Source organism: Rutidosis leptorrhynchoides, chromosome 3 (genome assembly GCF_046630445.1).
Source record: "Rutidosis leptorrhynchoides isolate AG116_Rl617_1_P2 chromosome 3, CSIRO_AGI_Rlap_v1, whole genome shotgun sequence".
Classification (NCBI taxonomy): domain Eukaryota; kingdom Viridiplantae; phylum Streptophyta; class Magnoliopsida; order Asterales; family Asteraceae; genus Rutidosis; species Rutidosis leptorrhynchoides.
In genome coordinates this window covers 651,814,159-651,828,440 of record NC_092335.1, presented here as the reverse complement: position 1 = coordinate 651,828,440, position 14,282 = coordinate 651,814,159, and the positions used below count along the sequence as shown (strand labels likewise).

At 32.9% G+C, this 14,282-nt stretch overlaps 1 protein-coding gene and 1 pseudogene across 1 annotated transcript; both read right to left on the bottom strand.

The window, feature by feature from the left end:
- Nucleotides 1-219: 219 nt before the first annotated feature.
- On the bottom strand, nucleotides 220-4,055 carry LOC139899191 (probable disease resistance protein At4g27220). Its single transcript, XM_071882012.1, has 2 exons — nucleotides 1,065-4,055; nucleotides 220-466 (listed from the first exon to the last, which is right to left on the bottom strand). Exons 1-2 carry the CDS (start codon nucleotides 4,032-4,034, stop codon nucleotides 401-403), a joined length of 3,036 nt encoding a protein of 1,011 aa, XP_071738113.1. The 5' UTR covers nucleotides 4,035-4,055; the 3' UTR covers nucleotides 220-400.
- A 1,990-nt stretch (nucleotides 4,056-6,045) lies between these two features.
- On the bottom strand, nucleotides 6,046-7,211 carry LOC139902491 (U4/U6 small nuclear ribonucleoprotein Prp31 homolog; annotated as a pseudogene).
- Between the last annotated feature and the right edge of the window lie 7,071 nt (nucleotides 7,212-14,282).

Sequence of the window (14,282 nt, the reverse complement as noted above, 5' to 3'; positions counted from 1 at the left end):
ATCATAATACTTCTAACTCACACGAAAAACTCACACCATCAATACTTCACACAAAAAACCTACATTGCCCGGTCATCAAAAAAGTGCAAAAAAAAAAAAAAAAAAAACCCACACCACCAACCCACCCACTCTGCCACTACAAATGGTCTTAAAGTAGCTCCTCCAGAATGTCAAACACGTTTTAAGAAAACCAAAGACCAACAAAATACTCATCGAGATTCAATTATAGAATAAGATTAAAATACAAGCTAAACACAAATGAAACCGTGAATGCAACACTCAAAATAATACACTCAGAAGAACTTAACAATACCATAACAGTCATGATTTTACAGAAAACGTGGACTATGTCAAATTATACACAAATGAGAAAGCATGCCCTCAAACTTTGCCCAATCTTTTAAACAGTAGCATCAAATATAGTTGACATAAACATTTCAGCCGCCTTATAGGTTAAAGCCTCAGCCTGAGACAAAGAAATTTCAAGTTAAAACCAAGAAGATTACTATGATTTTTAGGATAAAATTACTATAAACTTCAACATTCTAACAAAGAAGTCTATTTTTATAGCGAATAGTATCCTAAATAGTACAAAATTCAGATTATTATTGTAAATTGAAAATAAGTAACATGAAAAATTATATAGAGGGGTAACTTGCTTTAGACCATTGTCTGTATTTATGTTTCTTTAGAAAAGTAAAAGGAAATGGGTTTAAAGGAAGAGGATATCTTCCTTTAATTATGTTATACGATTGTTTTTCAATTTAGCGTTTTATCTTTTTTTTTAACGGCAAGGGCAAAAATTATATTAAAACACGCTCTCTAGTAAGGCGCTAAGAGAGAACAAATTACAACGGCTTTAGAAGCCAAGAGTTCTAATTTGAAACTACATGACTTCTATTTTTTAGCCATCTAAAAGAAAACAACTTAATTACATCAACAATGCATTTTTAGCATTTTATCTACAAGTTTGGTTATGCTATTCCCAGTACAAAAATCTAAAAATACTAGTGCTATATATATGATTAAAACAGAAAACTCATGATATGTAAATGGCAACTTACCCGCTGTTGTTCCCATTGCTTAACGGATTCCACAACAGCATCATTAATGGAATAAGGTTCATTAAGTGGTACATCATCCACAAACCTGAGCTGGGGTGTTTCATGGGTTCCGGGTCCCCACATCTCCATATTCAAACATACTTTGACCGTTACTTTCCCCAAAAATGGATATTTGATGTTACAACTGCCCCTCGAGTAGAAGCTTTTGAGTTTCTTTAAATCTTCTAAGTTGATAGTGGAAAGGCAAGGGAAGACAATAATGTTTGTAGCCATTTCAGTTTCACCCCAAATCACTTCCTCTAAACTACCACAACTAATGATATATATCTCCTTGAGTGAGACAAGCCCTTTTGCTACACTCAATGGAAATAGTCTTACTAACTTATGACAATATTCAATATGAAGGTGGATTAGGTTAGTAAGACTTATAAATTGATCTGGGCATTTCCATAGAACCTCAAAGTTATATAGCCATACCAATCGGAGGTTTTTTAGTTCCTTTAGAAGCTTTTCATTTGTATTCCCTTCCCAATCATATGTATCCACTAGGCACGTAACATTGTTACAATATAGCACTTCAATATTCTCCAACTTATTGAAACCATCGTAATAGAGGTCGGGCATAATGTTATTCAAGTTTTGTATTTGGACTAGAGTTACATCAGGACGACTTACCTGAATCAGCTTTTTCATCCACTTCAACAATGGAATTTCAAGCTTGAACATGTTTAATGTTAGATGATGTTTTGAAGTCCAGTCTGGAAACTCAAAAATTCCATGCTTTCCGATTTGAACATCAAATCCGTTCAGTTTATCAAAATTAAAACCTTCAGGAATGTCATGAACATGTGGCACCTCTAATCTCAAACATGTGAGCTTCGACAAACACATTACCTCAACAAGACACGCATGAATTTCTTTGCTATGGACCATAAACTCAATGCATAACTCTTCCAACCTATAGAGATTTAAAATGACACCTGGTGTTATATAAAGTAGTTCCTCACAATCTCTAACTTCAAGCTTCCTTAAATTTACCAATTGACCAATACATTCAGGAACTTCTTTTATTCCAGTTCCATTCAGAATTAGAATCTCAAGGCCTTTCAACTCCCCAAGTATAGAGATTTCACAAACAGATTTATTTCCGGAAAGATTGAGCATGCGAAGTTGGGAGAGTCCCATTAATGACTTTGGGAGGAGTAAGATCTCATTAAAGGCCAAATCTAAAACCCTAACTTTTTTTATCCCTTCAGTAAATTCATCAGAAATCGATTGCAAACAGTTATGCTGCAAATAGGCTGCTTCAAGCTGTGGGAAGTTAATATGATAATCTGGAATATTGCGTATTTTATTGTGCATGAGTGAGATCCCCGTGTAACTTTGTGAGATGTTGTTTCTTGGCAACCATTCTGTCAAACCTTTCCGAGCCTTGACCAGATAATTAGTCTTAATTTCAGTTGCAATTAAGCACGATATCCCAGTGTAACTTTGTGAGATTGCCAAACCTTTACCACCCATTACCGGAAAATCGTTTGTATCACCGGAAAATGGTTTGTGGGATCCACTTGCAATTAACAACGCCACATCACGCACAACATCATGCATTTTGGCATAGTGTTTTCCTTGATCTGAATCCAACAATAAACTAGAAGACTTGAGGATATTCACGGCATTTTGAACTTTGCTTCTCGCTTCCTCCATGCATTCAAACTCTTTAAACTTTTCCAAACCTACCCTATAATTTACCAAGTCTTCCAACCATATATCAGAGTCTTCTGGGAACATACTACACTGTAGGAAGCACCATTGGGCCTCTTCACTTTCAAGATAATCATAGCTTAGCTTCAAACGAGTAAATTCCTTCCTTATTGATGGATCGATATCCGCATGCACATTTTTCTGTAGCTGAGTAAGAGCCGCCTTCCACGAATTGATATTTCTGTTTTTTAAAGTATTTCCAATCGCGTTAATCATGAGTGGCAATCCACCACATTCTTTAACAATTTCCTCTGCAACTGGTTTCATATTGTCGTTCTCCACTTTGTCACCAACTACACGTTTGAAAAAGATCCATGCTTCTTCTGGTGTCAAAGAGTTAACACAAATTTTAGTCTGAGCTTTCATTCTGTCACACACATCTTCTCTTCTAGATGTCATTAAAATTTTACAATTCTTGTGACGAATACCCCATGGAATACCCAATTCATCGAGATTCACTTCCTTCCACAAATCATCTAATATGATTAGAATATTCTCACCTTGCATAACTCGCTTTCTTGCATCTTCGGTATCCTTTTGAATCTTGTGAACGTTAACCGATTGAGAGATAGTTGTAAATACAACATCAGCAAACAGATTTTTTACTCTTGCAGCAACTTCGTTGGCTAATGTCGTCTTTCCTACACCTCCTACACCATAAATTCCAATAATTTGTTTGCTTTCATCTTTGATAGCAGAAAGGATTTCCTTTAAAGCTGACTTTTGGGTCACAATACCTTCAAGATTTTTGTGTTGGTAGACATCTAGCAGTCCAGGTGGACGAGTATCCACAGAAACACAACTTTCATAAGGTTTTCCAAGTTCTTGGAGCTTCATAAGAGAAGCCGTCTCTGTTGCCTTCTTACCGTAATGATGAAGAGTGCTCCAATTACCACACAATCCTATTCCAAAGCATGTCTTCTTTGCATTAGCTTCTTCCGTAATAAAATCTTCGGCCTTTGATATTTCAGCATTAACATCATTAACCCAGCCTTCCACACCATGGACAAGATCATCTCCTTTGCTTTTGGCGCTGTCTATCTTTTGTTGAATCCTGCCTTTCATATCTTTGAGCTTTTGAACTTCACTTTTGTAGTTTTCAACATTTTGTTTGCAATTCCACATGTAACCAATCTTCTTCTTGACGACAACAAACAACGTGTCCACTGCTTTCTCAGCAACTGAAGTAACAATGACCCCCTCTGCCATTTCAATTATCTTCTTTTTTTTTTTTTTTTCTAGCAAGCAGAAGAAATTTATAAGAAAATTACAATGAACCAATAATAAGTGAGTGGCATGTGAGATTTTTTATTGTATACTACACGTACCTCTTAAAATAATTGATGAAATTGAAAAGGTAATTTAGACTAAAACTATCGTCTGATTTTAGATGTAGTTATTAAGATATTTAAAAGCTCATTCTCAACTAATTCCCTTCACGTGCACCTTGTCACCATAAAAATAAAATTAAACAAAAAAAATATTTGTACAATCATGAAAAGGCAAAAAGAATGAACTGTGAAACAGAGCATAAAATTGTACCATAAAACTGAATCATCGCTGTACTTACACAAAGGTAACTAACTAAAAGCGGAACCATCAAAAAATAGATAGGCAAAGAGGTAATAAGTGTAATCCTTAGAAAATATGAACAAATACATGATAACAAAAAACATCATCATATGTTACCATTAAAACACAAAATAATAAAATAATATGTATAACACGTGTAAAAAATGGTAGAGATACCTGAGAAAATCGAGCGTCTAGTGACACGTTCAAGGACCTCCAAAATGATGGCTTGAAAGAGAACAAGATGGAAAATTGGTAAAGTTAAAAATTGAATGATTGGAATTTGGACAGAAGGAAACATGAAACATACGTAATGAATTAATGATTAAAGAATACTTCACTAATGGAAATACTATTATTCTTTTGTAAAGTAAAAAAATGACCTTGGATCCAATATGTGATGCTTAAGTAACGAGTTCAAGTATATGAATGTATATATAAGTTTGAGTAGTAGTCAAAGGACAGTAATAGTCCACTAGGGACAAATCCAACTAGTAACAGTGTAACACTGATATGGTTTCGATTTGAGCAGTTCACTCATTGTTTTTATTTAAAGGCAACAAAACTTTTCATTTAAAAAAAAAAAGATTACATGGTGGGCACAACTTATATACACTGGCTAATTCCCCTTCACTCATTGAAGGTATCAAAAGTACGCCACATTCCACTAATCAGACCTAAAAAAATCCAACTTTGACGACTAAATCCGACTTTTGATCAGTTGAACGACTTTAACTGGGGTTGACCTGTGTTGACCAGCAAATTTGACCGACTTGGGCCTATTCGGGTCCGACTAGTCCCCAAATCCAACTAGTTGGCAACTTTTACTACTATGTTGAATATCAATTACAAACGCTAAAATGCAAATCTCTTACTCGTAAGAGACTGATGATTGCTAATGATCCATAACTCTTACTTCTATTATAACATATATAACTCTAAATAACCAGATGAGCAAAAAATAAGAAACTGAGAGTTCATATATGATTATAAGAACAAGTATGCTTACATGGTCCCAGAACTGTATCAATATGAATGTAGCCAGCTTTGTTGATTGCCATTATTAACCCAAAACCTGACAGTTTGGGGGCCAGACTTCCATTCAAAATTATGTTTCTAAGTTTCGCGTCACCGTGGAGCATGACTGTGAAGGTAAACAAGTGCACTAGCAAAAGACTACACCTTGTATTAATCTACAAACACATACTGTGAGACAAATTTCACTACATTTGTATGAATTATAGATAAACTAAGTTTAAGAACACCAACTGCTTGCTCCAATCCTAAATTCTGTCACAAGCTCATAAGAGTTTCAATATGCTTAATTTCAAAAGGATTTAAACTTCGTCCCAAATATTAACAGTTTGGCATACAGTTTATACCTGACTTTTTCATATTGGATGGAAAGACAAATATGGGCAGCTTTTTTCAAAATATTGTCATGCAACATGTCCTGCATTAGAAACTCCATAAACAAGTTATTTCGGTCTATATTGGAATCTTTATCTTTAATACATGTCAAAGTAAATTCAAAATTCAACAATATTTTATCAAGTTGCAGTAGCTAAATAAGCTAATGAGAACATGAGCAACTGACCGAACATTAATAACAACTTTGGTTAAGTATTCGATTTCATCATTTGGTTAACTATACTGCTTTCGTTTGAACTTTTTATGCGAGCTTGTTCCGAGCAACTGATACACGCAACTTTCCGATAAGCATACCGTATCCTTGTCCTAGTCCATCACCCAATGAGCTTTCTTCAGGTATTAATCCAAACGGCATTCTGTTCGCCAGTTTACGCATGTCCGTCATACCATATCTCTCCTTCGTCTTCCTAAGCCGACGACCACCTCTTTTCTTCTTAGGTTCGGAATTAGGAATGGAAAGTGGTTTGGGTTGCTTTGCAAGAGGTAGCTCTTGCCACTTTTCAATCTTGTTACAAATTTCTTCACGATATCTTCTTCCTGTTCTCCCCGATGGATCACCTCTTTATAAATCCACACGTGCTGCAAGAGACGATTTTGCCGCCAAAACCCGGCAGGCACGCTTCTTTAGAATAGGAGGCGTAGTCTGAATAACCTCTGTTTTCTCAAGGTAACCAACACGAAACAGAGACACGTTTACTAGAGATGATAAACCGCCAGCTGTCACCATCAGTTTTGCAGCAACTGCACTCCCAACAATGGCAGAAAGATAGGGTGCAATGTACCCCATTCTACTTTCAAAAAATTTAGAAACCTTCTTCTTTGATTCATCGAGGGTAAGAGCTCGATCACATCCCTCAATGGTCTTTTCAAGAACATGTTCAGGAAGTGGTTTGCCAATGCTAGTTGATGCTATAACAGATATAACCATAATAGTAGCCGAAGGTAACAGCCCTTGAAGATCTACAAGGGTTAAGTCGACTTCATTACCGATCTTCTTCACCACACGTGCATAATCAATTGGGTGGCGCACAATAGACTCAAGCTCAGGAAACTTAGGGCGGTACTTATCACTAATGAAATTATGGATAATAATAATCTCGTTTTCTATTAAAACCGACAATTCATTACATTCTGCAACCAGCTGGTACTCTGTATCGTCTGACCCCTTATTAAGAGCATTCTCAATTTTATTCATGATATCGCTATATCTCTGTGTTTTTGTAGCTTTGAGACACTATCGAGATCATCGTAATTGATCATAGCTTCTATATCAGTTGCCAAATCTCCACTAACATCATCATCTTCCATGGCGTCCAAGTTTTCGTTATCATTGTCGGAAAGATCCTCAAGATCTGCTAGAAACGAATCTTCGAGATTTGCCATATACTATATCAGAATTCGAAGGCTATAACTATTGAAGGAGTAAACTTAAAATAATACTCGTATATATATATATATATATATATATATATATATATATATATATATATATATATATATATATATATATATATATATATATATATATATATATATATATATATATATATATATATATATTCTATTCTTTGTCGAAAGAAAAAACCAAATTCGTTGGTTTACGTTTGTTTCCGTATGCGGCAGGAAAAAAAGGAAAGTTAGGGTTTTTAATTTTTTGCGCGTATCACAAAACAAGAATTAGGCAAACATATATACGAGTACGGAGTATTATGTTAACCGAGTCCAAAGTTGGTGGGTTATATAGGCGTTTCTGAAAGAAAATAAGCAAGATATAACGGAATACAATTTAATTACAACTCAATTCCTTATGATGTCCATGAAGCAATTATATTTTTATATATACTTGTCTAAAACAAACCCATCTAATTAATTAATATACGAATACTAATTAATTAAGATGTGTTTCTATGTAGAGCAACCAGTTAACCTCTTCATCTAGCCCAAGAATGATTAGCCCAAGCTCATTACATGGAAAGCAGGAATCAGACTCAGATCAAATAGTCGCTGTGACAGAGTGAGTCATGATTTAGGTGTGCGTTTTGTAGTCGGTTAGACTTAGGGGCAAGAAGCTTATCCTCAACTGATTTTGTAAATAATTGAATACAATATCTTTATCATTCCATTGTTCTTCATTATTATTCAATCACTGTTATATACAATCTGCTGCTGCTATTTTGTTTCATATCAGCCATTTGTTCTTTTGTTTCTATTTTTCTTGTCATATTCATTTGGTTATTTATATGATCTATAAAACAAGGATCATCAATTTGTTTATTGTATTATGAATACTTAGTCAACTTCAAGTACATTACGGTGTAACAAACATGAGTGCGACAAAAATCACAAAAATATAGTGAAAATAACATTTTGTTCTACATTCACATTCAGTAGGCTACAAACTTTGTTTTTACTTATTTCGTTTGGTTCAAGTTTAGGTCTCTTTTATATATAGGCGTTCCCGTTGTATGGTTTCCTCGTTGTATATCTTCTATTTTTCGTGGTTGTACATTGTAACGTTTTCGTTGGTTAATGATATGCTTGCTTTTAAAAAAAAGGTGTGCTTCATATAATTGGGGGAATGAATGAAAAGATACAACAATACTCAATTGTTCATATAAGACCAATTTTAACGCGGCGTCAAATTGTCCCGCGTCAACTGAGTTGGCCAAATCTGACACCCCTGACGCCTGTAACGCAGCGTCAAAAACTGACGCGTGGAAGCGTCAGTTAAGAATTCAACGGAAAAAGGGGCTTCATAGGACACTTGGCAGCTTTTGATTGGTTGGGGAATTATATCCGTTACCCAACGGATATATACCCTTTTTTTCATTTTTTTTTTAAATCATTTTTTATATCTATATATTCACCAAACACCATTTCATTTTTACACCTCTCATTCTACTCTTTTTCTCTTATATTTTTTTATGAAACATTACAATTTTATTAAAAGGGTTCGAGGTTACCGAGGTCTAATTCCGACTCCGAAGATTTGCGGATTGTTCAATTAATTCAAGAAAGAGAAGAAGATGACTCCGAAGTCGAATCGGCACCGTCTATTCCGAGAGTTAGAGGTTACATTCCTAGAGATCGTGAGGTTGCTGCAGAACGTTTGTGGAAAGATTATTTTTGTGAGACGCCAAAATATCCACAAAAAAAGTTTAAAAGGCGTTTCCGTATGCGGATACAATTATTTCTCCGGATGGTGCAAGGTATAACTAATTTCCAAAGTGATAATATGCCAGAATATTTTAGTTAATTTTCTCAACGTTTTGATGCTATCGGTAGGCCTACATTTACTACTTTACAAAAATGTACGTTGGCTATACGCCAATTGGTGTATGGAACCACTCTCGATATGTGGGATGAATATTTGCAAATGAGTGAGCAAACATCAATAATTCAATACTATGTCTAGATTACTTTTGTATGTGTGTTATTACTTTATACAAAAGTGAATACATGCTGAAGCGACCCGTCCTAATCCATAAGGACGAATACAATAACATATGATTACATCGTGAGGTATTTGACCTCTATATGATACATTTTACAAACGTTGCATTTGTTTTTAAAAGACAACCTTCCATTACATCAAAAGTTCACAGGCATGCATGCTATCTCATAATATATCCAAACTATGAATGACTTATTATCAATCTTGATGAACTCAACGACTCGAATGCAACATCTTTTGAAATATGTCATGAATAACTCCAAGTAATATCTCTAAATGAGCAAATGCACAGTGGAAGATTTCTTTCATACCTGAGAATAAACATGCTTTCAAGTGTCAACCAAAAGGTTGGTGAGTTCATTAGTTTATCGTAAACATTCATTTCCATCATTTTAATAGACCACAAGATTTCATTTTTCATAAATAATATTACACTCGCAAGTGTATAAAAATTCATTCGTATGATGAACACCTGGTAACCGACATTAACATAATGCATATAGAATATCCCCGCATACTCGCAAGTATGCCATAAATATTGGCAATCGTAATCACCATTTAAATCGAAGTATTAAAGCATTACAAATTCCAGAATGGGGTTTGTTAGGCCCATAGATCTATCTTTAGGATTCGCGTCAATTAGGGGCCATTTCCCTAATTCTTAGGTTACCAGACTTGAAGGGGCGATATTCGGTATAGTAATCCAACCATACAATGTAGTTTCAAGTACTTGTGTCTATTTTGTCAAACATTTATAAAAACAGCGCATGTATTCTCAGTCTCAAAAATATATATTGCAAAAGCATTTAAAAAGGGAGCAAATGAAACTCACAATACTGTATTTTGTAGTAAAAATACATATGACGGCATTGAACAACTGAACAATGCAGGGTTGGCCTTGGATTCACGAACCTATATTATTCATATTTATATTAAAATATATAATCGTAATCGAACAAATTTATATATATATTATTATTAATGGTATAATTTTTATGTTAATAAATTATATGTTATTTTATCTATTTAAATAAATAAAAATTTTAATGTAGTTAAGTGTTATATTATATATCTTTTTATATAAGCAATCTTTTGTTTACATAATGTAGTTATAATAATACTAGAATAAGTATAATGATAAAAATAATAATTTTCTTAATAATAATAATGGTAGTATTAATAATAGTTTTTATAAATAAAAAAATACATATTTAAGGTAATGATACTTTTTAGTAATGATTATATTATCTTTTATTAATACAGTGCTCGTTATGATAATCATTTTAATAAAAGTGATAATATTAATAATAATACCTATGTCAATATTAATAATACTAATAATTATAAAATGATACTAATACTAATAATATACTTATGTTAATAATAAAAGTTCTAATGATAATAATGATAATCATAATCATAATAGTGATAATAATACTTATAATGATAAATTTGGTAATATTATTAATATTAATAATACCTATAATAATAATATGATAAAGTTAATAATAATGTTAATAACGATAATACAATAATACTTAAGGACAATACTAAAATGATAATTTTATCAATGATGATAATATTTATAAGACTAGTAATAATAATACTAATAATATAATACTAGTAATAATGATAATCATAATAATAATTATGTTAATGATAATCATAATAATAATAATCGTAGTCATAATAATAATATTCATAATAATAATAATAATACTTAAATGATAAAATTAATCACAATAAATATATTAATAATACTTATGGGACTAATAATAATAATAACGGTTATAATACTTATAATTATGATAATACTAATAATAATAATAATACTTATAATACCAATAATAAAAATAATAAAAAATAATAATAATAATCTTAATAATAACAATAATAATTGTGATCATAATAATGATAATAATAATAATAATAACAATGAAGATAATAATAATAAGTTTGAAAATAAAAGCTACCTTGAAAAAAAAAATAAATGCCCGAAACGGGACTCGAACCCGTGACCTCTCGCTAATCTGCATCACCTCTTAACCAATTCTCCATTTCTGTTTTTATGTATTATCTATTAACTTAAATTTAATTTAACCGAGCTTCTGTTTCTTCATCTTCCCCAATCAGACTAATCGACCAGAGAACGATTACCATAATAGTAGAACTATAAATTGTCTTTTTTTTAAATCTATAAACGAAACAGAATTCCATACATATGGTGTTTTTAATTGAAAGGAAAAAAAAAATATAAAACTGCAGTAGCAACAGCGTTCGAGAAAAGAAAAAAAAAAAAACTCAAATTGTGATTTTGAAATCTAGCCCGTTTTGGATCAAATTTTCTACATGAAAAAGGTTTTATACCACTCATACAAACTCTAGGAATTATTGATTGAACCTAAAACATCAAAACAGAGTCAAATTTTAAGATGAACGGATCGTTTGACTTTTGAATTACAAAGTTTGACCTCGAAATTAAAACTCGATAGGATGAATTGGTATTTGAAACTTTGCAGAAACATTCAATAGAGGATTCCTAATCTATCTGCATTTTTAGATTTGAATGAATGAATCGAATTCGAACTTTGGATATAGCCGGCCGTGAACAGGGGTAACGGTTTGGTTTTTCTTAAACTTCTGTTTGAATTAATGAATAACAGCAAACATTATGAAGGTGTAATTGAAGGATAACTGCAGAGATTTAATCAGGATTTGTTTTGTAGGAATGATTGGCTCGACAAGGATTCTCGAGCAGGTAGGAAAAATCAGGAGAAAAAAATAAAGATGATAGTGAAATAGATATTACGCGTACATATATATCTGATTTATTATATTGTATTTTTAATTTAATAATTAATAATTAATAATTACTAATATATAATAATAATAATACTGTAACAACCCGACTCCGTTTTACCAAAAACACGCCCTAAAAAAAAATTCCTGGAAATTACATCTGGACGGCGTCCAGCTGGACGGCGTCCAGCTCTGAAGGACTGGACGGCGTCCAAGCCCTTGGGACGGCGTCCAATTGAACTAAAAGTTCCTGATCAGTTTTTCAAATTCACGCGAGCGGAAAACCCGCTTCCCGACACTTTTAAATGAAATAACTTTCACAATACATCATATTAAGTAAAACTAAGAGATTTCCGCAATGAAAATAAGTTTTACAACACCGGGCCCACAATGACCCGTTTTACAAATAATGTAGCGATTTCGACCCATTTATCTCTTTAGACAGATTAGGACTCTATAAACCAACCCAATACCAAGAGCATAATCCCGGAGACTACCAAATCCCCAATCCGCGTCCATATAACCAAAAGCTACCCCTTCGAGCCCAAGCGCTCCTACGCATCTAGTCTAACAACTAGCTAGCTTCATAACACAATACCTGTAAAAAGGTAAACAACGAGAGGGGTAAAGCTTAGTGAATGCAATAATTATACACATACATATATAATATACCTACTTGCAAACACTTACTCACATACCGCATACATGCTAGCAACACAATTAGCTTATCATCACAAGTACAAAGCTATTAACCTCCAATACCACAAGCTAGCACAACAATAACATATATATATATATATATATATATATATATATATATATATATATATATATATATATATATATATATATATCCCGAACAATATAAAATGCTTACGCTACAACACAATAACCATGGTTAACCAATAGCATAAGGAATGGTACTCGAATTTCCCATCGGTGTTCATAACAACCGTTAGAGTACTTAACACGTCGTACACTAATCCCATGGGTGGCATCTTAACACGTCGATACGTCACCCTGGGTGGCATCTTAACACGTCGACACTTCACCCCGAGTGGTGTCTTAACACTTCGACACTTCACTCTTCATTTTATTTGAGGTGGCATCTTAACACGTCGATACTTCACCTCGAGTGGCACCTTAACACATCGGCACTTCACCCTTCATCTTACTTGGGGTGGCATCTTAACACGTCGATACTTCAACCCGGATGGCGTCTTAACACATCGACACTTCATCCGTTAATTTCTTGGAATGGCATCTTAGCACATCGGTACTTGTAGTGACCCGAACTTTTCCATGTTTATATATATTAATTGAGATTGATATTTACATGATTAAATGTTTCCAACATGTTAAGCAATCAAACTTGTTAAGACTTGATTAATTGAAATATGTTTCATATAGACAATTGACCACCCAAGTTGACCGGTGATTCACGAACGTTAAAACTTGTAAAAACTATATGATGACATATATATGGATATATATATAGCTAACATGATACTATGATAAGTAAACATATCATTAAGTATATTAACAATGAACTACATATGTAAAAACAAGACTACTAACTTAATGATTTTTAAACGAGACATATATGTAACGATTATCGTTGTAAAGACATTTAATGTATATATATATCATATTAAGAGATATTCATACATGATAATATCATGATAATATAATAATTTAAAATCTCATTTGATATTATAAACATTGGGTTAACAACATTTAACAAGATCGTTAACCTAAAAGTTTCAAAACAACACTTACATGTAACGACTAACGATGACTTAACGACTCAGTTAAAATGTATATACATGTAGTGTTTTAATATGTATTTATACACTTTTGAAAGACTTCAATACATTTATCAAAATACTTCTACTTAACAAAAATGCTTACAATTACATCCTCGTTCAGTTTCATCAACAATTCTACTCGTATGCACCCGTATTCGTACTCGTACAATACACAGCTTTTAGATGTATGTACTATTGGTATATACACTCCAATGATCATCTCTTAGCAGCCCATGTGAGTCACCTAACACATGTGGGAACCATCATTTGGCAACTAGCATGAAATATCTCATAAAATTACAAAAATATGAGTAATCATTCATGACTTATTTACATGAAAACAAAATAACATATCCTTTATATCTAATCCATACACCAACGACCAAAAACACC

Coding starts and splice junctions, on each gene's coding strand:
- LOC139899191 (XM_071882012.1), bottom strand. CDS start 4,034: ATGGCAGAGGGGGTCATTGTTACTTCAGTTGCTGAGAAAGCAGTGGAC. Junction 467..1,064: donor AGCAATGGGAACAACAGCGG/GTAAGTTGCCAT, acceptor TCTTTGTCTCAG/GCTGAGGCTTTAACCTATAA.